This window comes from Penicillium subrubescens (assembly GCF_028828155.1).
Source record: "Penicillium subrubescens strain IBT 31985 chromosome Unknown utg000004l_segment0_segment0, whole genome shotgun sequence".
NCBI classification, from domain to species: Eukaryota; Fungi; Ascomycota; class Eurotiomycetes; order Eurotiales; family Aspergillaceae; genus Penicillium; species Penicillium subrubescens.
Genome location: NW_026643154.1, coordinates 1,707,024 through 1,734,247, shown reverse-complemented (window position 1 = coordinate 1,734,247; position 27,224 = coordinate 1,707,024). Strand labels below are relative to the sequence as shown.

Sequence of the window (27,224 nt, the reverse complement as noted above, 5' to 3'; positions counted from 1 at the left end):
TTTTGGTGAACAAAATGATAGAACGAATAGTATACAGGGTATTGATACACAGTATGTCGAGCAGATCATCCATGATGGGCATTCGCCACCCAAAACTCATGAGTTTTAACAAACGATTCCCTCGACGAACCCCGTCGGTCACTCGGCGAAGACCGTTCCGGATCAACAGTAAGATCCAAATGATTCCCACTCTGAAGCGGCCCAATATGAGCCTCATCCCTCTGTACCTCCGAAACATTCACCTCCTGAATCGAAGACGGGGGCGTCCGAATCACCGCAAGCAGATTGTTCAGCACCGTGAACTCCAATAGCAGCTTGATACTATAAACAACCGGTTTATAAGTCGTCTGAACATCGAAGTGATTCGTATACTCAGTCGTGAGCAGCGAAGCATCCAACAACACCGCGATAACGTTCACAACAACAACATTCATAACCACCTTCCTACCCCGAGGACCCTTTAACGCCAAAACCGGTCGTAACGAGGTAGTCGTTTCCCAAACATAAAGCGCGCTGATAATAGTCTCTTGCACCGCAAAACCAGCCAATTGAACCCGCTCATAAATATTAAACGGCTCAACGAAACTAGTAACCCCATTATTCGCCCCGAGAAAAAGGATCGTCGTGGGGATATGCAAAGCGCAGAAATTAAACACGATCATATACAAAATCCACCGCGGATAATGTTCGTGTGTTGTCACGAGATGAAGTCGTGAATATAATACCACGGATTGACCGGTGACCATCGCGTACCAACCCAGACAGATCAGGAAGCACATGGGGAAGTTCGGGGCGAGCGCGAAGTAGCGGAGGAAAGAGGTTATAGCATGGAGGAGGATGCCAAGGGTGGCTATTACCATGCTCCAGAAGTAGAGGCCGGAATAGCGATGGAAGGTTGTTAGGATTGAGTAGGCGATTTCGATGACGTTCCAGCAGGCGAGGGTGAAGAAGCCGGCCATTAGCATGGCTAGGGCTCGGGATATGTCGACGGGACCGGTTTCGCCGGCCATTTTGGGTTCGTGGAGGGTGAAGGATTCGTGAAGAGAGAGTGTTGTGATGGGTTGAATCAAGTCAAATTGATTGCGAATTGAGTGAGTATGGTTGACTGCGCAAGCCGTCAACGCGCGAGGTGGCTCATTGCGGTTCAGGGAGCATCGAGACAGCTAATAGGTTTAGACTGGACTAGGAAAGTGACGAGTTTCCCATATAACCCAAATACTCACGCATGGGCACAGAGTGAAATGGAAAGCAAAGAAGGAAAAGGGAGACTTGAAGTGGAGGCGATCCTATTGTACTATTGTACTTTGACTAGTTTACGACTTTCATCTTGGCACAAATAGACTTTCCTCTCCCACTCCGGTCGGCGAAACCTCGCCTGATTAAAGTTCCTGCCACAAGTACTGCAAGGCGCGTTAGTTTGGGACTATTGGACTATTTTGGATCATCTCGTAATAAAGTTTCCCTACGCCCTGGGCCAGGCCACGCTCATCAGTCGAATAGTGACATCATCCACGGATTATCTGACGGCCCAACGGTGCGGTACCCCAAAGAAACGCAGAAAAGGAGAATATTAAACTTTGACTTGAGAGATATGAGTAATTCACGAAAACGGGTTTATGGTTTAGTGTCCCCCCTTTTTCGAGACTCGTGCCATGGGTTGCCCTGAGCGTTTAATGGTTCGGAAGGTTAGATGAGTATGACGTGGAAAGATGAGGAGAGGAGATGCGCTGTGGAGTACATCAGTAATTACTGGCAGGGCCTCGTTTGGCCAGATTCTTGTAAACAAGGAGATAATTTATGATGAAATAGAGATCAACTTGTGCATCCTAGTTGAGTAATCCTATCTGATCATTATCTCAACAGCCTCGAACGGAGAAACTAGTGTTCCCATACTGGATTCTCGGGTTCCAGTAGGGCATTGCTTGCTTAATTGACTCGATATTACACAATCTCAAGGGGGGAGTTTAGGGTGGTGATCATGTTAAAATGTAAGACAGATCGGCGGGGCGAACTAACTGACTCGGGCAGGTGGTTGTTGAATTGTTTATGATCTGATAAGACTAGGACGTTTTCGACTATTCCATGCCCTCTAGTGCCTATTGGGTTACTAAAGTACCATGTTTAATGACGGAAAATATTTTGCGCAGGATGGCCTAGTCCAATCTTCCTCTGGAAGGCGATGATTCCCCATTCATTGAATTCGTCAAATATATTTATAAGCTCGCTTGCATGATGATAAACAAAAAAAAAAAATGAAAATGAAAACATGGGAATATCATACAACAGGAGAACATGAAACGACATATGTCTAAATACTGTGCAGCACATCTATCCTCTCTTTTGAACTGGGTTTACCAGCGGACAACCTTGTTGGGGAAATACTCATCAATGAGCTCCATATAGTAAGGCTTCAACTCCTCCGCGCTGGGGATGCCATCACTCTTGCTGTACAGATCATACGGGTTAAACGCCTTGACAGCGCGAAGCATCGCCTTGTCATGGTCATCCATCAACTCGTGATAAGCACCGGCATTGTGCCAGGGGTAGAAAGAGTGGTAGCGGATCATAGCTAGAGCCTCATCAGGCAGGGTAGACTGCTCCTTGGCAATGTGGTAGAGGTACTCATCATGACCCCAGGAGAGCATAACCTTATCCAGACCACAGCCGGGACTATAGATACCGAACTTGGTATCGTAGACATGATGACCAAAGTCCTCGTTATCCTTGAACGAGTCACGACCGTAGATGATACGCTCGTCAAAGGCACAGCCCACAGGGAAAGTGTCACCGACCACATCCCACTGGCCCTGGGCATCGAAGAAGAAGAGCAGTTTGCCAAGGTCGTGGATCAGACCGGTCAGTTGCATCCAGCGGGGCTTGCCGTCGCGGCGGATGGCTTCGGCTGATTGCAGGAGGTGCTCGATCTGGGAGAGGCTGGTGTCTGGGTCGGACTCGTCGATGAGGGTGTTGAGTTTTTCCATGGCTTCCCAGATGGTCATCTCGGCGCGGGTCTTGCTGTGGAAGTCATGGCGGGCCTTGAGGTTGTAGGCAACGCTTTGCTTGGTGTGTTGCTCTTTGTAGAAGTTCTTGACGCGGTCGCAGGCGTCTTCGTACTGGCGGAAAGCGGTCTTGTCCTTGCCCTTGTCGAACTCGGATTCTTCGTACAGGTCTTTTTCCTTTTGTTCTTTCATGTTGGCCTTGAGGACGTTGACCTCGTCGATTGCATCGGAGAGTTCCTCGAGAGCCTGGCCATCCCGGTTCTTGTTGAAGACGGGGGCAGGAGTCTCGGCGATGGCGACGGGTGCCATTTTTGGTGTTTAGTTGCAATGGATGATGTGCAAGTATTCGACTGTCAGGGTTGAATTTGCAGAATCTTCACCAGATTGTCTTGACTAGGATGATTGTATTGAAGAATGATAGCTTCATTCCCTGGAGGCGATCGAGAACCATATATAGGGAATGGTCATAAATCGCATCTATGTTTCCGATGTGCAGCATGTTTTGGAGGGGACCAGAACGGGTCGACTCTGGCAATATTCCCCGGGGATCGACCATGATTTGCAGGCATGAGTTGTGTGGACAAGCATCGTGGAGTCAAGACCACGGATTCCAGAATCCGTACTTGAACCCGTTCGGGCAGTCTGGTGGCCTCTGGACTGTGCCCCCACCCGATGACTGTATGGATATGAGTTGTGATTGGGTCAAGTCAAGACATCGTGGGGAAGTTGATGTCACTCGGCACTGACGAGAGTCACGTGGAGGCCAGCAGGATTCCAGTTTCCGACGGATGACTAATGTCTTGGCAGTCAGTGGCCAGTTGGGTGAATGTCGCCGCTGGTTACCCGACAGAGAAGAATGAATGAGGATTATAGGATATTTCATTACTATAATAGTATATTATTATTAGAATATTATTATATTATTAGGACTCGGGATATCTCCGACCGTTTGCCCGGTTGCCGACGCGGGGCATTTTCTCCATCATTTCATTATTGCAGCAGGAGAAAGAATCATGGATGAACACCCATCATTACTGACAAGACGAGAGATAATGGGGGGTTATATCACTTATTGTAGTACATGTTGTAGTAATATTGTGTCGTACAGTCCAATATGATTGATGGAAGAACAGCGAACGTGACCGGGGCCGGGTCAGTTTCCAGCGGGGCAAAAGGAATTCCCCCCGCGTGGGCTGCGTGGGCTGCGTGGGGGGGATAAACACTTCGGGGCATCTTTACATCGAGCCCCTCTCCTCCTTACTACGGATTCTTTTTTTCCCTTCTTCTCTTTCTCTTTCTCTTTCTATTAATCTTCCATTGCTTTCAATTCCGTCCATTCTCTCATTCCAATCCCAATAACCCCATAAAAACATCTTATCACAATCACAATGGCCGCCGCAGACGTCCGCTTCAAGTTGAACACCGGTGCCGAGATCCCCGCTCTGGGCCTGGGTACCTGGCAATCCGGACCTGGCGAGGTTGCTCGCGCTGTTAGCCACGCCATCAAGTCGGGCTACCGCCACATTGACGGAGCCCTGTGCTATGGCAATGAGCACGAGGTCGGCCAGGGAATCAAGGAAGCCATTGATGCAGGCATTGTCAAGCGCGAGGATCTATTCGTCACTACAAAGCTGTGGTGCTCATACCACGCCCGTGTCGAGGAGGGACTCGAGACTTCCCTCAAGAACCTTGGTCTGGACTATGTTGATTTGTACCTGATGCACTGGCCTCTGGCTATGAACCCTAACGGTACTATTTCCCTTTCCCGGCCCATCTACATGCATTTCTGAACAAAAACGGAAAAAGGAAATAAACTAACGGACATCCATAGGAAACCACCCCATTTTCCCCAAACTAGCAGACGGCTCCCGCGACATCGTCCACGACCACAGCCACGTCACCACCTGGAAGAGCATGGAGAAGCTCGTCGGAACCGGCAAGGTCCGCGCCATTGGCGTCTCCAACTACAGTGTCCAGTACCTGGAGGAACTTCTCCCTCAGGCCACCATCGTTCCCGCCGTAAACCAGATCGAGAACCACCCCTCGCTGCCCCAGCAGGAGATTGTCGACTTCTGTAACCAGAAGGGTATCCATATTACCGCCTACAGTCCCCTGGGTAGCACCGGTAGCCCCCTGTTCACGGCTAAGCCTATCGTCGAGGTTGCCGAGAAGCGTGGTGTTTCTCCGGCTACTGTTCTGCTTAGCTGGCACAGTATGTTTAACCCCCTGCATTACTTCCTCTCTGATGCATTTTCTCGAAAAGAATTGGCCTTTTAACTAACCTCGCCTTCTCGTTTAGTTGCTCGTGGCTCTTCCGTCCTCGCCAAGTCCGTCACACCCGCTCGTATCGAGGCTAACCGCAAGGACCTGATTCACCTGGATGTCGAGGACGTCGCGACCATCAAGAAGTACTCCGATGAACTGGCTGCTACCAAGTCTTTCCAGCGCTTTGTCTTCCCTCCCTTCGGCAAGAACTTTGGTTTCCCCGATAAGATGTGACTAGCTAGTGGGCATAGACTATGAAACCTGCGCTTTTGGGTTACTTGTATAGAGAGTGTGATACCTTGGGTAGATAGTGCTTTATTTTTTTGTGATTTACGATACCAATGGAAAAGAAACAATTGTTTGGGACTTTGATATTCATTGTGGCCATGGCTGCTAAGATAATAATCTCATAATCATACAGGCTGTATTAACCAGGTCGATTCTCGTATTCTCATGTTCTCATTTCAATCATATCAACACTGTGAATTTTGTTGGTTCACTGTGCATCTCTCCATTCCTCGAACCTTTTTTTTTGTGATTTTTGAGTTTTTCTTTTCGATCTCGGAGACTCAAACAGAGATCAAACAATGATCGGAGCATGCGGCCGGTGTTCAGGCAGCATTGCTCGGGGTGGAAGAGCCGGGGCCAAAAGAAGGCGAACGACCCAGGACAGGACTACCGATGGGTCTCAGGAGCGGGCTATCGGGCACGTCACGTCCAACCCAAACTCGGTCGACAGTAGCACGTAGCAGACGCGCATTGTTAGCGCCGATGTGGTCGGTTGGGTCCATCTTGACGAATTCCCGATACTCCAGCTCAGCAAAGGCCTCGGGGGCAACTTCCCACGGTGGAATACCAGTAGAGATGTTAAGTGCCATGAGGCGACGTGACTCGCGCTCTTCCACAATCTCATTCATCAACTCGGGACTCAGGTTGCCGCGACTCTTCATGATTTCAAGAGCCATCATGAAAACTCGGTATGGGAGAGTGATCAACATAGCGGACGGAATGAGGATGGCTGGGTCTGGGGGGCGCTCGTCGGCGATTGAGGGTAAGTCGCCGAATCGGATTTCCTCCAGACGTGGGTTAGATAGGAGGGAGCCTGGGAGGGTGTGTAGAGCGGGTGGGATGCGGCTCGGGGTGTAGCATGACTGAGCACGTCGGTAGAACTGGAAGTCCAGCGTAACTGCGCTGGTGATGAAACGCAGGGCGGCAGTTTGAGCTCGCTCCGCCTGGACATAGTGGAAGTCGTGGAAATGATCGACTCCAACGGGTGGAGTGCCGGGGCCGTGGTTACTGAGGCCGTGGCTACCAGGAGAGGCCGCGCGCGAGGTCGAAGGGCACATCAGGGCAGGTCACCATGTAAGAGAGGGGGGTCATGGCGAAGCTGAGGATAAACTCTGCAGTCTCCCAGGAAAGGTGGCTGATGGCCATGTCGATGCCTCGTTCAGTAATCTCGCGTCGGGCAAGGAATGCACCAGCGGCAGCGTAGCAAAGGGCAAAGTCGACCACGGCACGCTCAATGGAGAAGGAGGATGGGCCCATTCCAAAGTCGTCGGGGTCGGGAATACCCAGTCCTTGTAGAGTGTTTTGTCGAAGGGTCTCGTCGGTGACCAGAGGAGTCCCATAGAGAGTTTGGAGGGCCATGGTGAAAGCGTGCGAGCAGGTGAAGGAAGGCCCAGTGAAGGCACGCATATGGTCCACATGCCCGTCTCGATATCTCTTGGCCGCCATGACGCTGTACAGGAAAGGACTTCCAGCGATGATGGCCTTGTGAAGATTGTAGACAATGGGCGGGTGGAACGGGCCGGGGCTCAGCAGGAGCTGAATGTCCGCAAACTCAGGGTTACCGAACAGTGCCTGGACATGTTCCAACTGGGACACAAGAGGGCCAACAGCGCGGGCTTCAGTCTGGATTGACTGGTGGCGGCGGGTGTCGGCAGGCACGGTTGTGCAAGCCTGGCTGCGAGTCTCGTCGGGGTGCCCAGTTTGAGTCGTCTCCGGGCCGCGACTGCCACAAGTCGATGGCTTGCGGCTGGTAGCCCGCGAAGCCGGCTTCGACTCGTTCGAGGCCAAGGCGGAGAAAGGACTCACGTTCTTTGACTTGGCGTCAAAGTACAGACTGGGAGTCTTTAAGTCCTCCGGGGTTGGGACTCCACCCAGGTAAACCTGGCACCGACCCATCTCCTTTGCATTTGCTGGAGTGGAGATGACGTTCGTGACGGGAACGTTGTCGGTGCTTGCAGCAGGACTGGCGGTAACCAGTGAGGCCACCGACTCCACGATGGGCTCACTGACAGGCTCACCCAAGCTTGAGGACTTGGGACTCGACATTTGAGACACACGGCGTGCTTCATTAGGCGACACGGCCGTGGACGTCAGCTCCTGGCTGGCGGCAGGACCGGCAGGCACAGGGGCAACATACCAGCAGTCTGCTGGGCCATGAAGGCAGCAGCAGCTGTGGCGGGGACCACTTTGATCGTGGTGATGGTGGCAGGTCGGGTAAAAACCGCAAGCACCTGCAACGACGCCAGACATGGGCTGAATGTACCCAGTCTTGTTGCCACCGTCGTGTGAGGACTGAGCGGGCACCGATTGACTTTCCATCGGCCACTGAGCCCAGCTGTTCTCACTCTGATAGACAGAGTGAGGGAACACATCGCCAACCTCGAAGGGGACAGCGTGGAGGCCGATATCCTTTCGAGCCTCGTACAAACGCTTCGCATCGGCGTTCATCTCCGAAATGCGAGCCAGCTGACGCTGGCGCCACCGCTCCGTGTCGACGATGCACGGACCGGTATACTCCTTCACAGGAGTGGACGACTCAGTCGTGGCCTCACCACCGCTATTGACGACGGTGGGAGAAGGGGCCTCCGAGGGAGAACTATCCTGACCGGCAGTGATGACACCGGCAGGAGTCTCCACCTCAGAGGTGGCCCCTACGAGAGAGACGACCGGCTCCGGGGTAGGAGAAACCGGATCCGTGAGCTGGGCATCCAAAGATGGCCCCGTGATGTTGCCGCCGGCCTGGCCGGCCTTCCTCGCCTTTTTCCCCTTCTTCTTCTTCTTTTTCTTTGGCGGGGCCTGGGGGACGGGGCCCTGCGCCGCAGGACGGGGACCCATGCCCTGATCAGTGGGCAGAGGCGACGGAGAGGGGGGAGGCGAACGGACATTGTCGGCGTCCGACGCCATGATGATGGTTTCGGCAATGCTAGTGGGGGAAGCAATGCCGGTAGAGCCGTCAGAGGGCGCGGGAGATCCCTCAACGGGCACGGGAAGACTGGAGGCGCCCTGGCCCATCATGGGTCGCTTGGACTTCTTCGCTTTCTTGCGTTCGTGCTTGTTCTTCCTGTGGACGCGGTGTCGAACCCTTTTCTTGGGAACGACAGAGAGCGGAGAGTAAGAGAAGCCTGTAGTAAATGTGGTTAGAACATGTGAGAGTTGAGAGCGCGGATAGTGTTATCAACTTACTGTCCTCACAGGTAGTGGTGGGGTCGAGGGGAAGATTGACAGTCCTCTCAACAGCGAGGTCGACTGGTTCTTCGACGGTTGGCTCGATGTAATTCTCGAGGAACTCGTCGAGGGCTGCTTGGGCAGCTCGGTTTTCTTCCTCGTTTTCGTACCAACGAGCCTCGTCAGGAATCACGATGCCGAGGCCGACGTGAGCAAGGTCAACAGATGCTTCGTTAGCAATCTGTGGAAGCTGACCAGAGAAGGAGAAGGGTTGAAAGTCGGAGTAGGCTGGAGGTGGCTCGTTTGGAGGAGGTTGCCAGTACTCGGGAGGGGAGTAGTCGGGAGTACTAGGCTCAGTGGTAGTCTCGGAGGTAGCGTAGAGATGAGCGCGTGGGAGGTGAGAATGGTCTTGACCGTGAGGATAGATGTGGCGAGATGAGTGGTCCTGACTGTGACGAGTGTCTTGAGCGTGAGGGAGAGGGTGACAGAGTTGATGATCGTGACCTTTTGCAGAATCACGATAATCAGGAGGATGGAGTTGATGGCCTTGACCGTGAGGGTGGTCTCGACCGTGAGGATGAGGGTGGCAGTACTGATGATCGTGATCTTGTGCAGAATCACGATAATCAGGAGGATTATTTTGATGGATTTGATGATTTTCAGAATGGAGTTGATGAGAAGTATGAGTGCGGGTGTTGGATTCAGAACAAAGATCAGGATGCCAGGGCGAGCGAGGAAGACCGCGAGGGCGAAGAGGGGAACGCGGAGGTGAAACGGGAGCTCCAGGAGTAGGGCCACCACACAAACTCCAGTCGTGTAGAACACGAAGAGGCAGCTTTGCGGTCCAGTGTGGTCCTTGTCCCTTCTCACGAAAGGTATCGCCTTCACGTGCGGCAATCCGAGAGGGAGCTGGAGCCATGGCTGCGAGTTTTGAATATCACGTTCGAACCCGTCAGCTTGCGTGAAGAAATGATAGAGTATAGAGTAGTTCGCGTTCGAAACCGTCCTGGCGCAACTTTGGGCGATGAAAAGATTCTTGTGAGATTTTTGTGATGGCAGGATTTTCGAAGGAGGAGGATGGGATGAAGAGAGAAGATCGAGGCAAGGTTAGAATCCGAATTTAAATCACCAGCCGCCATATAACGACTAAGCGGCCACAATATTACGACTCATAAACGACTCATCTGCCTGGATTGATGCTATTTCGGAACTTTATATTGAGGCTGCGCCATAAACGGCGGGAGCAGTCGACATAGAACCCAACGGAACAAATAAAAACGAGCTCTGATTAGGCAATGATCATAAGTTTGCAAAGTGAATAGTGTATATGAGTATTCATGCAGTAAGTAGATCATTCTATACAGCACAATTGTGCTTTTTGAGTTATATCTTCGACTAAATACGTGTTTAACTTAGTACTTCGTTCCTATTATCTCCCAGGAGTACGGTTTGAGAATTTCAGCCCATTTAAACAGGGTAATTGAAGAGTTCCTATGTGTTGGAACTATGGGCAAGTATTATAGCTTGTTTAATTTATTACCAAGTCTGTTTTGCTGCAAACTACTCCGTTAATATTGCGGAAACGTTTAAGCATTTTTATACTTGACGTTGTTGTTCAGGGCTTATAGAACCACGTGACTACCACATGGCAACCTTAATTTGACTCCCTTAAGTTAGTTAGGTATTCGGATGCACACGTGACATGACAACACTGGTAAATCGCCCTTATGATTTTTCGAACACTAATTTGAGTGTTTAGATTAGCAAATGCTCTACCCTATGCTTGAATAAGATTCCAAAAATAATATGTATCCATTTTTAACACAATCATACAGATATGTCTAGTTACACCGCCAACTCGGGGATATGTGATCGAAAGAACAGGAGCCAAATAAAAGGAAAAAAAATAAGTAGACACGAATGGGCACACAATAATGACAAGATTCAGTGTTAGTGTTCAGCTTAGTAGACGCTCAAGAAATGCACCAGGTGGTATATAGTCGTAAAAAGTTCAGATGAAAAGCAGTCGAAACAAAAAAAAGGTTCAGAAAGAGCTGATGTCAACTTAGGGAAGGACACGGGACAGCAGGAGGGCCAAAGGGGACAAGATGCGGTAATGAAATGTAGCCAAGACAAAGAAACGCAACCGTCGGTATGGCAAACACGGGAAATAGAAGACAAAGACCTGCCTGTCCTAGAACATGCCACCATCCACAGGGACTGCAGGCGGTGGGTATTGGGGAACAGCAGGAGCTGGGCTCACCATAGCCTCCTGGCGTGCCCTGGCATTCAGATTGCCACCTTCGCTGGATGTCTTGCGCAAACGATTGCGGGAGCGTGGGCGCTTCTCGTCGTCAGGGAAGTAACTCTGCTCGTCGGAGATGCTAGGGGCTGGAGAAGAGACCCGGGATTCGTGCTTGTCAGATTTGAAGGCACTGAGAATGGTTTGGGTACCACGGCGGCGACGCGGGTTCATGGGCGGAAGTGGGGGCGGGGTGGCTCCTGGCTGTGAAGAGACGGATGACATAGAATTGCCAGTGGGGAGACCGACAAGCGGCACATTGGATGTGGAAGACACCAAGGTTGGCTCGGAAATGAGCTTCTTGTTGACACTGCGCTTTTGGAGCAGGCCGTGTCCGGGCGCACGTTGAGGCAGGGTATGGGCATTGTTGGGCATGGCAGGCATGGACGCCGTAGGAGATTGATCCTCATTCAACGGAGGGGTGGCGTTGGCAGAGTACGCGGGAGCAGCAGGTGGAGCTCGAGGCGTGGCACCGATGATGGAGGGAGGGTGCGACTGCTGGTAAGCAAACGGCCGCTCATACTGGAAATTGGAGGTACCGGAACGGCTGGTGCTGCGGTATCTGCCAGATGCGGCGGATGAGGAACGATCATACCCAACAGGCTCGACTTCCATCGACGGGCGGGTTGAGCTAGAGACCGAAGGAGGCTCAAAGTTGTCAGGAATGACAAAGTTATCATGAGCAATGACAGCACCCTCATCCACAGTTTCGAGGTCATCACGTTCACGATAGCGAGTTCGGCTCTTGGACCGACCAGAGGCGTCAGAGCCAGAACGAGAGCGGAAGGCGTTGTGTGGGGAGGGACCACGGCTGCGACTAGATTCGCGAGAATCCTCATTGCTACTGCGACCGATCACTGGCATACGCGACCGAATTGACCTCTCGGATCCAACCTGGGGAGAGCTGGAGTTGGAGTGACGGCCAAGGTTGAAAGAGGGCCGTTCCTCCTCGCGCCATGAATCCTCTGACACCAGGGCTGGGGTCGAGCCGCTGTTATAACCATACATCTTGCTCTTGGGGTCCAGTTTCGGGACGCCTTGCTTGCCAGTCTTGTGCTTCAGGAGGGAGAAAGCATTGCCAGCTTTGATCCCACCTAGGTCGGGAGTCTGGCGACCGGGAGTCGGGCTGCTAGAACGGCTCTCGCTCTCTGCGACGCTGCGCAGCTTCTCCTGGACCTTGCGCCGCCGCTCAGCCAGCTCGATAGCGAATTCTTCGCGCTCCCTCTGGGTCTCAGTGCTTCCGTCCCGACGGTGATGATAAGCCAGCTCCTCCTTCCAGTGTGTGGAGTGTGCAACCCCGGAGCCATGCTCGGGCAGAGCGCTAGCATCAGAGGAGTCACCGCTCGAGCGATTCGCAGTGACTTCGGAGGATTGGTGCGACAGAGCCTTCGGGCTCGAAGGTTCCATGTCGAGGGTCGATGGTGTCTCGTCAGGGGTAGTTGCTGGAGTAGTTGCCCCAGAGATAGGCTCCTCAGCAGCGAGATAGTTTGAATTGGGTTCTTGCGGCGGCAGACCTGGAGACGGGGGAGGGTAGATGGAGGATTGGTTGCTCACTTGGCGTAGGTGAGATTGGATGAAGCCATTAAGGCCAAATGTTGGCGAATCTGGCCGCTGAGGAATGCTGCCTCCTGCCTCCTGAGAAGGGGCATCGTTCTCCTCCAGACTCTCGTCCTCTTCGATAGGCTTGAGATCGCCCAAATCAGAGTATCTAACCTCTGGAAGAGTTTCCAGGTGCTCGCCAGTGGGAGTTGGAGGCTTAGAGGCGGTGCTGGCATGTTGCAGCGGGTGGCCAAAGTCGGTGGCCATAGTGGTCACCGAAGAAACTTCGTACGAGCGACGATCATCGTGCTCATCTCCGGACTCGCTGGCGGTCGAATTGGCATAGAAAGTTGTCAAGCCTGGGCGGCCGGGCGAGGCCTCCACGCTCGATGCCCGGGAGTGCTCAATGCCGTGCTGCGCATCACTGCTGTAATGGGAAGAAGCAGACTCGGCTCGAGAACGGTAGCTAGACTTGGAAAGACCTCGCGAGCGGCCAGCCGGTTCCTGCGGCGCAGGACGACGAGGGGGCGACGGACGTCGTGGGGGAGGAGTGCTGCGGCCCTGGTGCATCTGCAGCTGGCGGCGCATAAACTGCTGCTCGTCGAATCCCGTAGCAGGCCGGTTGAAAAGGCCCATAGCAGTGGCTTTTCCATGATCCTCAGGGTTGAGTGCTGCTGCTAGTAGGTTGTTACTGTCCTCACCCTCGCTCGTTGGCGGACTCAGAGGAGGCGCGGCCCCGAAGCTAGCAGGAGTGGGCGAAGTACGGTCTTTCACAGGAGGCTCTGGGGCTGTGGGCTGCTTGGGTGAGGTCGCCGAGGAAGGAGGACTCGTGGGCCGAGACGTAGTAGCCGGTCCGGTAATGTTGAGCTTCTGAAGGCGATCACGCAGGTTGGTGGCGCTGCGAGAGTAATTACGGTTCAACGGAAGCAGGTCTGGGGTCCCGGCACGCTGACGACTCAGGCTTTCCAGGCGGCTCAAAGTCGAAGTCTGTTGATTCTGGGCCGTCTGAGTGAGGCCTTGCCCATACAGGCGACGAGACCGAACAGAGCCATTGCGAGGCGTCGACATTGCGGATGGCGGGCGAGCATCGACTGGGAATTCTGAAGCTGGCGTGGAGGCCGTTGACAATTGAGAGGCAATAGGCAGGTTTTCGTCGATCGAAGTGGCAGCAGTTGACGTGCGGGCATTAGTGGTAGGCCCAGATCCCGTCGAAGAATAGGTAGTGCGTTTTGTAGAGAAACTCGAAGTGGCATCCTCTGATTCTTGCATCGCCGCCTCCTGGGCTGCCTCTTCTTGGGCCGCCTCCTCTGCAAGTCGTTGTTCTTCCCTCTCCTTGTGCCGCATCTTCTGGAAAGCAGACATGTTCAGGTCATGCTCGTAGACAAACTTGCCCATACCGCGATTAGGCTCCGTTGAGCTGGGCGATGTCCCCGTAGGCGAGCGAACCGGAATGCGATAGACCTTTTGGCGGCCACCGAAGAGGTTGTTTCCTTCCGCACGACGGGCTCGGCTCATGATGCTACCGCTTTGCGAGCGATCGTCGTCGGTACCGTAGCCTGCTTCCATGCCCGAGGCGTAAGAGTCGGCTCGTCCCAGAGCAATTGATGGACGGCTGCCATCGTTGGATGATACTTCGTCGATATCCGTCAACATGCTGGGGTTGTGTCCGAAGAGGTTCAATCGCGAGGCTCGCTTGGGGAACAGAACACTATCGTCGCTGGCCTTTCCGAGTTTCGTATCTGGGTCATCCTGTTCTCTCAACATGCTGAATCGAGCGGACAGCTTTGGCATGAGCAGACTCGTGCGGAAATCATCCGAGGAAGGGAGGGCGCCCGACAAGTCCAGTTGAAATTGTGCCAATTCCGCATCCTTCTTCTTCGAGGGTTTCAAACTAAAGGGCGAGCTCGATGTTGATGGCCCATTCTCCAACTCATCCAAGGTCTCCTTGACCTTCTTATTCTTGCGAAAGCGATGCATTATGAAATAAGAGTGCCCGAGACTCTACCGGCGAGTTAACGAGCGGCTACCGGCGTAGATATCCTCGGAGCAAAGCGAATGACGAGTGAGGGGGAATGAGTGAGTGACTGTCAAGTTCAGAGCATGGATGTCAGTCTTTCGGGCCTTATTCTGCCTCGAATTGCATTACTGCGGCCGACTCACTGGGAATTCCTTATCCGGAGAGTGGGAAGAGCGGCATGGCCATTTGGCGCAAGACAGTGCGAAATTGGCGGGGGAGAGCAATGGAGCGATGGATTGATGACTCCTGAAGTAGACGAAATGCAAGTAGTGGGCGTCAAGACGAGTTCCCGCGGTTCGAGGTATTCGCGTACAGTAGGCCGAAAAGCAGTCGGGTCGCAGGGGATGAAGCACCAATCAAGCGGCAATTCTGGCACAGCGGCGAAATGGCTGGACTGATCACACGAGAGAAAAAAGAAATGGGGCCAATTGATTGGGGAGACGATTGGAATCTGCAAAGGGAGGGGTGTTTGCGGTCGAAAGTGCAATGGCGAGTAGACTTTGAAAGGAGAGACGAGGGCGACGATGGTCGAAGTATTATGGTAATAACGAGAGATTAAGGAGTGGAAGAAGAGGAGAAGAGAGAGAGGGACCTCGTCGAAGAATGCGATGAGTACAGAGAAGATGCGCGGAATGGGGAGAGAAAAGTACCCTAGCGTTGAGAGTTGTTAGCGTTGGCGTTGGCGTAGATTACAGTTGACTTTCCGTAGTCGGTACGGGGCTAGAAACTGGGACCATTTTGATTTTGAATTTTGAATTTTTTTTCTTCTTTTACTTTTTTATGAGAAGACTAAAACAGACTAATTAAAATTAAAATTAATAAGAAGAAAGGAATCTGGATCCGGATCGTCCTCGTAGGCTCAATCCAGGTGCCCACCGTTCAGTCGATCCCGTTACGGAGTTTGACGAAGGATCTGATGTTGAAGATGGCTTGTTGATATTTATTTGTTTAGAATCTCTTGTTTATTATTGAATCAAGGTTGTCCTGTCATCTGCAGTGCAATGCCCATGAGGTCCAACAAGGGGCTTCCCGAGATTGCTTCCATGGGTTACGGCGGAGAGCTCCTGGCTACTGTGCCAATTACTGTCCAGTACCCTTCATTACCCTTTGGTACCCTTCAATAACCTCTCTGGGTACTGTTGATGACCCAGTGGTTACCAGTTATTACCAAGGGCGAGATCGGGGGGCCAGTACCTGGTAATTTAAGGACCAAGATTTGGGGGGTTAAAATTGGAGGGGAAATTTGGGAATTGGAGGGGACAAGGGGAGAACAGGGCGCAATGAAGAGGGGCCAATTGAATCGTCCCTTGCAGTGTATTGCGTATTGCGCGGTATTGGTATCACTCGTCACTTTACTGGATACGCCTCCAGTGTAAATACTCCATACCTCTATACATAGTACTAACTAACTATACTCCGTACATCATACTAAATAGTCATTGTTGAATGCAATAACTGACTATCTCTCCTTTACCTCGCGTGTCCGGCGGCATGTGGATCTGGGGCGGAACCGCCACTTCAACGACTGTGAAGGATCCCAGTCGCACTGCGATATGGGGACTCGGAGGATGCGCCGCATGGCTAAGCCGGCCCATACCAACGCGGGGCTTAGAGTTGCGACGCGTTCCAGGTCAACAAGACCTGTCTTCAAAAGAGTCGTGTAGTACTGTAGTAATCGCAACAACACCCAATAAAGAACGAATCTATGTACCAGGGTAAATAATGAATGACCAGGGTCCTAACCGGTTCCTGGCCCGTTACGCTCCGGGAGTTCAAAGCCGGGCTTCCAATTAACTAATAAATGAAAAAGTCCCACTAGCCCTTCTAGTCGAGCTCCTTGTCCTTCTAGTCGTTCCAGGAGTTTGGACACGGGACAGCCCAAGGGCATCCACGAACAGTGGACTGGACGATCGTTGATGCCCTGAATATTGCTCCGTACAATTAAACGAGTGGATGAAAAGGGCCAGTCGTCTTGGCTGATGCTCGTTTTGGGGCTTCGGATCGGGAGCTACCTGCATAGGAAAGTCCGACATGTACCCTGCTTCTCTTCCCTGGTCGATGATATACTACGGGGAAATGATTCATGTTTTGCGTATAGGCAGTGAGACACTGCAAGCTCGATAAACAATAAACGAATCATGAACCATGATGTGATGATATCCAAACTTTACCATGATTGTTGTTGTTTCTTCTCGCATTAGCGACCGATAATGCGATCAAACTCCTTGCGTGGGCGGGACAGCCGCAGCATGAGGCGAGAACTCCTACCGTAACGAGAGACCACAATGCAATTATATCTTGAATTGCCGCGCTCGTGAAGAAAGCCATGGCTTACGGCTACATGGCTTGCAGCCAGTCGTCGTTAAAATTAGCCAATCTCGACGTATTTCTCCGATGCTGCAGAACCTCCTGCGTCGTGCAGCGCATCTCCCACAGCTTGCTAGTGAGAACGTATTGTCCGGTTGTACGCCTGATCAAGCTATCAAAATGCAGTACCACCTCTTTTCCATCTTGTATCCACAGTATACAAACCCATAGTTCGTTCTCGCGATCGCATATCTTGATTTGACTTTTTGTTTTCTGGTCCCCCGCGGATCTATACCTCCGGTCATAAGAAGCAACAGTCAGGTGAGCATCAACTCCTTTCTTTACCTCTTCCCCACCCTGCAGCGCGACAAATATTGGATACTGTCGATTGTAATTCGTATATTGTTAATATTGACTCCATAAGGCCGAACACCTCTTGCATCATCGCTTCCGAGAACAGGACCTCGCTGTGGAACTATGAGATCATGCTCCAAAAAGCACAGATCATGGAATCAAGCAAGACCACGAACATCGGGCCCGACACCCGAAAAAGGGAACAACTGGGGACAAACATCGCCTAGCGCGAATTAGTCTGGGTCGCGTTTTGAGGGGGGAAAGGCTTGACAGCCGTTGCTGGGCCTGATGTGGGCAAAGCTTTTTCGCTTTAGCGAGCATCTGGACCACTTGCGGAGGACCTGCTAGCTTTGGCGAAGGGGCCTTTAAAGGGGAGAAAAAACGAGCTGTGGGCCCTGAAATTGCTTCGCTTGGCAGGCATGAAGCCTTTGTGTGAATAATCTTCTTCAAGCACATACAATACTACGGCCGTACTTCATCCATTCTCTCATAATCTTCATTGTACAGATGTAGAAGGGTCCACTGGGCGGTCCTTTGCTGCTTATGCGGCCCTAAATTTTATTTTGTGAGGCGGCTCTAATTGTTTTCAGTACCGAGGCACACACAGTCAAATAAAAACTGGCAAATAGGGTGGCCCAAGATGGATATGTAGTGTGCTGATCAGAACTCGGATAAAGAGACATTATTTTTTCATATCTCGGGCCCGCGAAAAAATTTTCGGCAATCGTAGTCTACTTACTTTATTTGTTCAAATACAACTATAACTACAGATACCGAGATGAAAGCATGCGGAGTAGATTTCCGATAAATTAATTACATGCCCACCATCTTGCAGGAGAAGACTTGTCCAGACCAGGAAGCTAGAAGCCAGAGAGTTTGTCGAATAATTATGGGAGGACCAACAGATCAGATTTTGTCGGAGGCCTTAGAGCCTTGGAATACTAAATTTACAGTATTCAACCTTAATACCGTACCTGTTAATACTTCAAGTCTTCATCCTGCTCCATATGACAGGCTGGCGTTTCCCGATGGCGGCGCCCTAAACCCGCAACGAAGTTCCCCGTCGTGGGAGATTGGCTGGGGCCCAAGTGGTACCCCTGACTAGCCCCAAATTGGGTGGCTTGGCTTCGTAATTTTGATGCCGCCCAAGAGGGGCCATGGTATGGATCTGTACCCCCTGGGCCAAACGGCAATGTTTGTGCAGATGATGGCGTTTGACTACATTGAATTGATCGATCGATTAAAGCCATTCTTTCTTTCAATCATGCACGCCATAATGCCGTTCAAACCCTTTTTAATAGCTCTTCGATCATACCTGAATAATGAACAATCAGTCAGAACTTAACTGTCCAGCCGAAGGATTTGTAGCTGGTCTGTGGGGAAAAAGCCGGGACAAGGGGGACTCCACTGGTAACTAAATAACGGGGGGACCTGAATTCGATTTTCTGATTTCCCATTCCCCCTCCTCCACTGGACAAGCCCCTCCGTCTGCCCCGTTTTTCCTCGTGCGAAAGAGGCGCTGCCCTGAGATTAAATTTCCGTAGAAGTGCTTTCGATCTATCACCTCGACTAACACACTGGAGTTACGGGACTCCATTCTTGCATAGAACATTGATCACCGGAGCATTATTATCTGCATACAATACAAATAAATGCTCCGTAATCCGGTATACATATAACTATTTATTTATATTCGACGATATAGAATGGCGATCGATCGCAACACATTGATAGTAAATCACTCCTTTCTCCTGCATGGATCGACTCGGAGCCCTCAACCCGATCGCATCTCAATCGTACAGGGCCAAGGCAGAAATTCTCGGAGCGACAATCCCGGGTTCGAGAGGAAAGCACACGATCGCTACGGGCCAGATGCCTGTGCACTGAACGTCACAAAGAAAAGACTACGGAGTAGGTCGGTAATCTTGATAATTGGGGCTGCCGCAGGCGAAGGGCGAGAGCGAATGGCCAGGTCTCTTTACGAAATCGTTGTTTCATCCCACACGAGAAATTTGCTAGGGCTGATGTTGTCGGTGCGCACGACGCACGACAACCCTCGTTTCTGATTGCTACAGTCTATACTAAGATCGATTTGTTCTCTTCTCCCTACGTCGATGGGCTCTCTACCGCGAAGTGAATACACCCCCTGGAGGGTAGAGTTCACGATTGTCGCTCTCGGTCCCATCCCAGTTTCTTTTCCTTCGCGCCCAAAGCACCATTGTCAAAGCAGGTCGAGGCTCAGTGTAAATTGATTACAACTCAGTGGAGATTTCTCGGCGCTCTAATTACACTTTACAAGTGCAAGGAACGACAGACAACGGTTCTTGGGTCTGGTGGAGCCTGCTGTTGGATCTCGTATTTTTGGACAACTGATTACTGTACATACTGGAGAGCTTACACTATGGCCCTACAGTACTACTGTGCCTGTACAAAAATTCAATTACTGTCTCAGTAATCTATCTTAGACAGTGCACGGTGATCTAGAACCTGGTGTCCAATATCTGATCCCAGGCCACTAAAATATGGCCTCATTTTGATCAAATCTTGATGTCATTGCCGAGACATTTTCATACTAACAGAGCTTAATAAATTACCGGTGTCACGATTCAACCAAATAGGATTTTTTGCCGGATTGAACATGATTCATCGATACAAATTTCGTGAATTCTGTATATACATATTTCGAACATAGTCTAAAAATGTTGGGGTGTGCGAACTATATCTGCGGAATCAGATCGTCTGCCAGCAAGCTTCCGGATGGCCAACTCTTGGCTCTGCAAACTGCGAGGACATGAGTAAGTCTAACACTTGCATCACGCTCGGACAGTGAGTCCTGATTAAATAGCTTAGTTGTTGAAAGGTAGGCAGGGAAGTGCCCGGTTGCTTGACTCGATACATTGCCCATGTGGTTCTTGGCCCTGGAAATATATCCCGAGACGGGACATTTGATCTGGAGAAAGAATCTTTTTTTACATTTTCATTCATGGATGATATCTAGAGCAGAATAACATCACATATCTCCGTGGACAAATACGTTGACAGATCAAACGTAGGCATCGAGAAAGTGAGGGTCTCGCGACCTACACAATCTCCTCGTTGACCGAGATTATTGCTTGTCGCATAATAGCCTGTTCCTCCTGTCCCTGAACGCCACCAAACACTTCATCGATCTCCTCCAAAGTCTTTCCCTTGGTCTCTGGAACCAACAAAAACGCCCAAATTGCGGCCAAAAGACACATCACCGTGAAGAAAATATAGGTTTGGTAGCCTCTGTACTCCATCATAGGCGGGACGGCGATGGCGACAATGAAATTGGACAGCCAGTTCACGCACACAGATAATGCAACGCCCTTGGATCTGGTCGCGGTACTGAATACCTCGGATGGTAGTGCCCATCCAAGGGGCGAGTACGAGACTCCATAGACTAGGATGAAGCAGAAAACCATAGCGACTGTTGCCCACCCGGCACCTTGATGAGCTGGCCAATCATGGGAATACAATCCTGAGAGAATCGTAATGACCACATAGCAGATCGTGTTGCCAATAGCACCAAATATCGCAAGTGGCCGACGTCCGACTTTGTCGATGATGAGGAAGCAGATGATGACGGCGAGTAGCTGCAAGATATTGAAGATGCCAGACATGATCAGACTCATATGGTCCGTCTGACCGAGATTCTTAAAGAGCGTCGGCGCATAGTAGATGAACGCGTTGATTCCAGAGAATTGCTGAAAAAACAAGATACCGCAACCGACAGCCGTGCGATGCCAGTTACGACGGCGAAATAATTCCAGCCATGAATTGACTTCTAAGCGAAAGCCCGTGACACCAGGATGCGTCTTTTCAATCACGAGTCTTTGAAATTCGACCTCGGTAATGATGCCCTTGTACTCGGTCTGTACCCGCTCGTCGGTTGGCGGGAGCTTGCGCAACTTACTTAGACTTGATAGACATTCGTTGCGGCGACCGACCAGAGCTAGCCAACGGGGCGAGTAAGGGAAAAAGTGGATTCCGACGCCCAGGATAGTCGCACACACCATCTGCAGAGCAAAGGGGAGCCGAAAGGAAGCCTCGCTGGTGAGATATTGTGTGCCGTAGGTGATCCAGAAGGCAATCACGACACCCGAGACGATCGAAATGGACTCTAACACAAGGAGAGTTCCACGAAGCTCGGGCGGAGATATTTCTGAGATATAAAGAGGGGCGGCCTTACATGAATCGTTATTAGCCATTTTATCATTGGACACCCTCAGAGAAAGAAGGAGAGAAGGGCGCGAAGGCGACATACCATGGCCAGGGTTCCTACACCAATTCCTCCAATGGCTCTGCCAGCGACCAACTCTCCATAGCTCTGGGCAGCAGTCTGCATGATGGCGCCAATATCAAATATCACAACCACCACGGTTAAAGCCCATTTTCTCGAAATCTTATCACAGAGATATGGCATGAAAAAGCAACCAATAAAAGCCCCAAGCAAGAGCATAGAGGTCATGAACGAGGTTCCGAATGCCGTCGCGGCTTCTGGGAATGCCCGGTGGAAGTTATCCATGACATTGATGATCGAGATCACACCTTGATCATACCCAAACGAAAACCCTCCCAGAGAGGCCAAAAAGGCAGCTCCAAACACATAGGAATTGGAGAAGAGACCACGCATGCCGCCAGGGCCGTACGATACAGAGTCCACCCAAGCATCGGGGTTGGCGGGCGAGACATTTTCATGTTCAGAGGACTTAGCGCCATCCTTGGAAGAGCCCATCATGGCGTTGATGAGAGAAAGACAGTATTCTCCAAGCTGGTAGGCAATCGAGTGTTGTCGGCGAGTATTCCTGTCTTTTATAGACGGATTGACCTCATTGTCTGCAGTCAGGAGAGGGGTGTCGGCACTCGGATCTACATCTTCGGGCTCTTCGGCCTCAGCCCGATGCTCTCGATAGCCGTCGTCACTCCATGACCGGGTATCATCCATCATGAGCTAATCTCGAATCTCATCTGGGGCCCCATGGGGCAACGGAAGGGAGGACAGGAGGGGGTCTTGCAGCTTCAAACCTGTCCTTGGCCAAGCTAAACTTTGTCCAGCTTTGCGGGGGGAGAACACTTTCCCTATCTGATGTAAAAGGCAATTGGCCGCCGCTTGTCATGTCTGTTTCCAGCTGGGAGCGGGCGGGGGCGGATGCTTAGATAAGCACAGATCATGGATCTCCACCACCCCTCCCGTCTTCCCGCTCCTGTGATTTCTGCTTTAGGAACACAAAACCCACGAGAATTAACTAAAGAGGCAACCATTCGCCGGCTTGTTTTGGGAGATGAAGAACAACCAAAAACAAGTCGGAAGTCGGAATAGAGGTCAACCTTGCAGGAACTGTCGATAAGTCTCATTTTCGTACATGCGACGAGTAGCACTCTGGCTGATAATTGATCTACAGAGCGCCATGTCAAATGCAAGCCGGAAAAATGCCTCATCATCTTTTGAATTATAACATGCTAACCTTGGCCTAGGCGAGTATGACGGTACAATATGTCGCCAATGCAAGCGGTTACAATTGTCTTGTATCGGCGGAAGTAAACGAAACAAACCGATTCGCTTCCACCATGTTTTCTCGTGGGACTCCAAAACAAGCCCTTTAATTACGCCAAAGGGTCGAAGATTCTGTACGTGATCAATGTCTTGGGTGCTGTAATGAGTTGCCGGACAAAGAGAATTGTGAATATAGAACTGACGAGGGCAATTGCGGATAATTAGCAAAACTACAGTTTATCGATGAAACCCTGACAGCCGGATATGGCCTCGAACAGGACTCGGAGACCAGATCTATGGTCGAAGATGCCGCCAACTCATCGCATCCATCTAGTCCGTATACAGGAGACATCAGCTTGGAAACTACTGGGGCAGACCATGACACACAGGTCTCTGAGACCCCGCTTGCTATCTCACGATTAGCAGACACGCAGGCTGCCGAGCCGGGCCCTACACAACCTACTGTATCTCCTTCATATACGCTACATGGATCTATATCTTCACATTTCTCGCCCATTGAGGGGCCTTCTCCACGAGAATCACATCACAGTGTTCGTGTCCAAGCAATTCTCCTTCGATACTACACGGAGGAAATCGCACATCGATTCGACCTCTGCGACCCGGAATATCATTTCACCAATGCGGTCCCTCAACGGGCTCGATCTTGTCGTCCCTTACTGAACGCAATATTGACGACGTCGGCTCGCCATTTGTGCGGACTGGCTCGATACCGCAAGCAAGATGGAACCATCGAATGGCAAGGCCATATACTTCCGGAGCTGTCGCAGGAGTCCCCAGTCCACTATCATAATGAATGCATCCGAGATCTACTCGAGCTCAGTCTGGACCCTGAACAGGTGCACAATGAAAATCTCCTCGCAGCAGCGGTCATTCTTCGCACAGATGAAGAAATGAATGGGCCGCTCAGCTATGGCGATGAGGACTCTGAAGTCTTTCTTCGCATGCTGAATATTTTCATCGACGCTCAGATTCCATCAACTCAGGTGCCGACACACCACTCGCCGCTTGCTCGTGCTTTCCATTCAGACTTCCATTCGCCAGCAATGTCGCAATCAACGTCTCCAGAATACCCGGCAGTCTCGTCTACTCCTGGTCACACAATTTTTCAAGCAGGGGACGACACTATCAGCCTGCGCCGAGCAGTATTTGCGGTTGCTCTACGCCAGGAACTCTTTACATCATTCATGAAGCAACGTTCTCTGCATTTTCAGCTCTCACACTACGAAAGCTTTCGGGATTTATTACCGGCGCAAGATGCTGTTTGGGCACACCGTGCCGTAGTCTTTTGCGCCGACGTCTTTGAGTATTGCTACGGGAGCAGGAGCGCATCCGAGATCTATCACTTCCACCACAGCGGTATCCAGCGCTGGCAGCAGCTACAGCGGTACGAACGAAAATTCAGTAGTTCACTACCTCCTTCATTTGAGCCAATTCACTGTCGCCTCGCGGACCCTAGTTGTGGGGAAGTGTTTCCCGAGATCTGGCATCTCAATACATACCATCGCACTGGAACGGCACATCTGGAGCTTGCACGGATTCTCCTTGCGGTCTTTGACCCTACTCGACCTCGTTTAGGCCCAGGGTCAATGACCAGTCATCGGGAATTAGGGAGGCGGTTGAGGGAAATCGTGCTCCGGCTTTGTGGGATAGCAATGTGCAACCGCAAATCACCCCCAGCATTTATCGAGGCACTAATGGGGATTTCAACGTGTGGTGAATACTTCGAACTTCCCCGGGAACAAGAGGCACTTCTGGAAGTGCTTAGGATCATACAAGAAGAGCAGGCTTATTCGACACTCAAGGTGAGAAATGCTTTGGAAAGAGCCTGGTCGGCTTCTTCCACCTGAGTCTATCCGAGCAGTTGACTTGAATGCTTCGTTCTACAACATTCGTCACCAATTGCCCAACAACACAAATGAAGCATCACTTAGAATCGCGTTGTCTTTGTTGGTCAAACACGGGATATACGGTTACAGCCACCTTGCAACTTCACTACCAAGCAATGCGAAGTTATACCCGCTCCACTCTGTCTGAATTGAGAGCGAAAAGAGCATTGCCCAATAAAGAATGGAGATCTGATCAAGAGAAAGCGCGGCCCCTGGTCTCTTTCCAGCAATCAGGAGACAAGACCCCATAATTTGAGTGCAGCCACACCGGTATGCCTTCGTCCACACCCCGCACTTTCAGGACAGTCATGCACGAGATTGATGAGCCCACGCCAGTGGGACAAAAGTGAGACATCAAGCATTGCCCCACACGGCAACGGCGTCTCTAGTGCCTGATCAAGCTCCAGCACCACGGCACGATTGGCTCACCAGCTACAGGAGTTAACTCAGGCTGAAACAAAGGCCCCGACCGGTCCTTAACTTCACCCGACCTTCTTCCGAAATTTCGGCAAGGACGTGGACTACTGATAAAGACTCGCACATTTTTCCTCTTGTCAGCAAGCTGGTCAGATTTCGGTGGACCAGTCCCCGTCATTGCCAAATATCGGAGCAGGCGGACTGCTCTAAAGATGGCGATGATGAACACTGTGGAGACATGTCAGGGTTTGATTGGTCTCTTGCACTTTTGTATACGCTGATCATCGCCCACATTCAGGGACAGGGGACTTTTGTTGATGGGTGGAATCATTTATTCCAATGTTTCATATTCATCAGTTAATAAGGGATAAATATTGTCTATCACTACCTGAATCATTCAGCGTCCTCATATATCAAGATGGCGCCGAATTCTTCGCTCTACTCTGTTCTCATTTCAAGTCATTTTTTGTCCCTCTTCTTGTTTCGTTGTTTTGTCATTGAGCCAGTCTCATTCCTTACACTCTTTCACTTGTCTGTTGATCAGACAACTTCTTCAAAATGCGTTCGTCTATGGTGTCCATAGTGGTTCTGGGCGCAGCTCTTGCGACCGCTGCCCCAACCCGAGTCTCCACCTTGGTCAAGCGTGCCTCCAGCTCTTGCACCTTCAGCTCGGCTGCCAGTGCGAGTGCTAACGCCAATTCGTGCTCTACCGTTGTGCTGGATAACATCGAAGTTCCCGCTGGCGAGACCTTGGACCTGTCAGACCTGGAGTCTGGCACCAAGGTATGAAGAACATGAACACAGCCCGTGTAACATGCCCCATCTGACTATTCTATGTGCAGGTCATCTTTGATGGCGAGACCACTTTCGGCTACAAGGAATGGGATGGACCTCTCATCCGTATCTCCGGCTCGAACATCGTCGTTGCCGGCACTTCCAACCACACCATCAACGGCGGTGGAGAGCGCTGGTGGGATGGCGAGGGTACCAATGGAGGCAAGACTAAGCTAAAGTTCTTCTATGCCCACGATCTGGATGACTCAACCATCACTGGCCTGAATGTCAAGAACACGCCCGTCCAGGCCTTTAGCGTTCAGTCTGATAACCTGATCCTGAAACCGAATCACGATCGATAACTCGGATGGTGATGATAATGGTGGTCATAATACTGATGCTTTTGATGTTGGCGAGAGTAACGGCGTTACTATCCGTAATGCTGTTGTTAAGAATCAGGATGACTGCTTGGCTGTTAACTCTGGCACCGTAAGTAGATCCTACTTAATCTCCCGCTGCACCTTTACTTCATCATACATTCTTCCCCAAACTATCTATACTGTGATAGTCGTCTAACCTCTCTCCCAGAATATTGTCTTCACCGGTGGTACCTGCTCCGGCGGCCATGGTCTCTCCATCGGCTCCGTCGGCGGCCGCGACGACAACACCGTCAGTAACGTGACCATCTCCCACTCAACCGTATCCAACTCCGCCAACGGCATCCGCATCAAAACCATTTCCGGCGCCGCAGGCAAAGTCTCAGGCGTGACATTCAACAACATCCAGCTCTCGGGTATCACCGACTACGGCGTTGTCATTGAGCAGGACTACGAGAATGGCAGCCCGACCGGCACCCCTACCACTGGTGTTCCCATTACCGACTTGACTGTGCAGCAGGTTATTGGCTCTGTTGAGAGCGATGCTACTCCGGTTTATATTCTGTGCGGTGACGGGAGTTGCTCGGACTGGACTTGGTCGAATGTGGATGTTACTGGTGGGGAGTCGAGCTCTAAGTGTGAGAATATCCCTTCTGGTGCTTCTTGCTAAGTGTATGATCAGTTGGAAGTGTTGATGGGATACTTTGGCCTATCATTGTGGGCAATGATAGCTGGCAAGAGACGATAAGGATTTACTGGGGTAGAATACATTGATGCTTGAAGATACTTGTTCATTTCGTCCAGATGTATAGCCCTCAGGCTTTATCATGACCAGAGGAAGTGTAGATCTACAAACAAATCAGATAAAAGCAGCCACTCGCATGCCTCATACTCTATGACGCCATTGCATCTGCAGTCCCCACAGTAGCTGAACAGCCCTCTGAACAAACCACCCACAACCCATTACCCCCTTCAATCTCTCTATCCCTTTTTCA

At 51.1% G+C, this 27,224-nt stretch overlaps 9 protein-coding genes across 9 annotated transcripts; 4 read left to right on the top strand and 5 right to left on the bottom strand.

Annotated features, from left to right (window-relative positions):
- Positions 1-65: 65 nt before the first annotated feature.
- Positions 66-1,010, bottom strand: N7473_005722 (uncharacterized protein; the record flags this gene model as incomplete). The annotated part of the gene is made up of 1 exon (XM_057151662.1): positions 66-1,010. One exon carries the CDS (start codon positions 1,008-1,010, stop codon positions 66-68), a length of 945 nt encoding a protein of 314 aa, XP_057009467.1.
- A 1,341-nt stretch (positions 1,011-2,351) lies between these two features.
- On the bottom strand, positions 2,352-3,308 carry N7473_005721 (inositol oxygenase; the record flags this gene model as incomplete). The annotated part of the gene is made up of 1 exon (XM_057151661.1): positions 2,352-3,308. The coding sequence occupies one exon, from the start codon at positions 3,306-3,308 to the stop codon at positions 2,352-2,354; it is 957 nt and encodes a 318-aa protein (XP_057009466.1).
- Positions 3,309-4,286: 978 nt separating this feature from the next.
- On the top strand, positions 4,287-5,614 carry N7473_005720 (putative glycerol dehydrogenase). Its single transcript, XM_057151660.1, has 3 exons — positions 4,287-4,748; positions 4,831-5,211; positions 5,299-5,614. Exons 1-3 carry the CDS (start codon positions 4,388-4,390, stop codon positions 5,496-5,498), a joined length of 942 nt encoding a protein of 313 aa, XP_057009465.1. The 5' UTR covers positions 4,287-4,387; the 3' UTR covers positions 5,499-5,614.
- Positions 5,615-5,875: 261 nt separating this feature from the next.
- On the bottom strand, positions 5,876-9,636 carry N7473_005719 (uncharacterized protein; the record flags this gene model as incomplete). The annotated part of the gene is made up of 3 exons (XM_057151659.1): positions 5,876-6,572; positions 6,664-8,674; positions 8,736-9,636. 3 exons carry the CDS (start codon positions 9,634-9,636, stop codon positions 5,876-5,878), a joined length of 3,609 nt encoding a protein of 1,202 aa, XP_057009464.1.
- Positions 9,637-10,911: 1,275 nt separating this feature from the next.
- On the bottom strand, positions 10,912-14,535 carry N7473_005718 (uncharacterized protein; the record flags this gene model as incomplete). Its single annotated transcript, XM_057151658.1, has 1 exon — positions 10,912-14,535. One exon carries the CDS (start codon positions 14,533-14,535, stop codon positions 10,912-10,914), a length of 3,624 nt encoding a protein of 1,207 aa, XP_057009463.1.
- A 5,781-nt stretch (positions 14,536-20,316) lies between these two features.
- On the bottom strand, positions 20,317-22,208 carry N7473_005717 (sugar porter family MFS transporter; the record flags this gene model as incomplete). Its single annotated transcript, XM_057151657.1, has 2 exons — positions 20,317-21,444; positions 21,525-22,208. 2 exons carry the CDS (start codon positions 22,206-22,208, stop codon positions 20,317-20,319), a joined length of 1,812 nt encoding a protein of 603 aa, XP_057009462.1.
- An 842-nt stretch (positions 22,209-23,050) lies between these two features.
- On the top strand, positions 23,051-24,622 carry N7473_005716 (uncharacterized protein; the record flags this gene model as incomplete). The annotated part of the gene is made up of 1 exon (XM_057151656.1): positions 23,051-24,622. The coding sequence occupies one exon, from the start codon at positions 23,051-23,053 to the stop codon at positions 24,620-24,622; it is 1,572 nt and encodes a 523-aa protein (XP_057009461.1).
- Positions 24,623-25,636: 1,014 nt separating this feature from the next.
- N7473_005715 (CAZyme family GH28) lies at positions 25,637-26,214 on the top strand (the record flags this gene model as incomplete). Its single annotated transcript, XM_057151655.1, has 2 exons — positions 25,637-25,861; positions 25,921-26,214. The coding sequence occupies 2 exons, from the start codon at positions 25,637-25,639 to the stop codon at positions 26,212-26,214; spliced, it is 519 nt and encodes a 172-aa protein (XP_057009460.1).
- A 17-nt stretch (positions 26,215-26,231) lies between these two features.
- On the top strand, positions 26,232-26,970 carry N7473_005714 (endopolygalacturonase II; the record flags this gene model as incomplete). The annotated part of the gene is made up of 3 exons (XM_057151654.1): positions 26,232-26,237; positions 26,270-26,341; positions 26,441-26,970. 3 exons carry the CDS (start codon positions 26,232-26,234, stop codon positions 26,897-26,899), a joined length of 537 nt encoding a protein of 178 aa, XP_057009459.1. The 3' UTR covers positions 26,900-26,970.
- Positions 26,971-27,224: the final 254 nt, after the last annotated feature.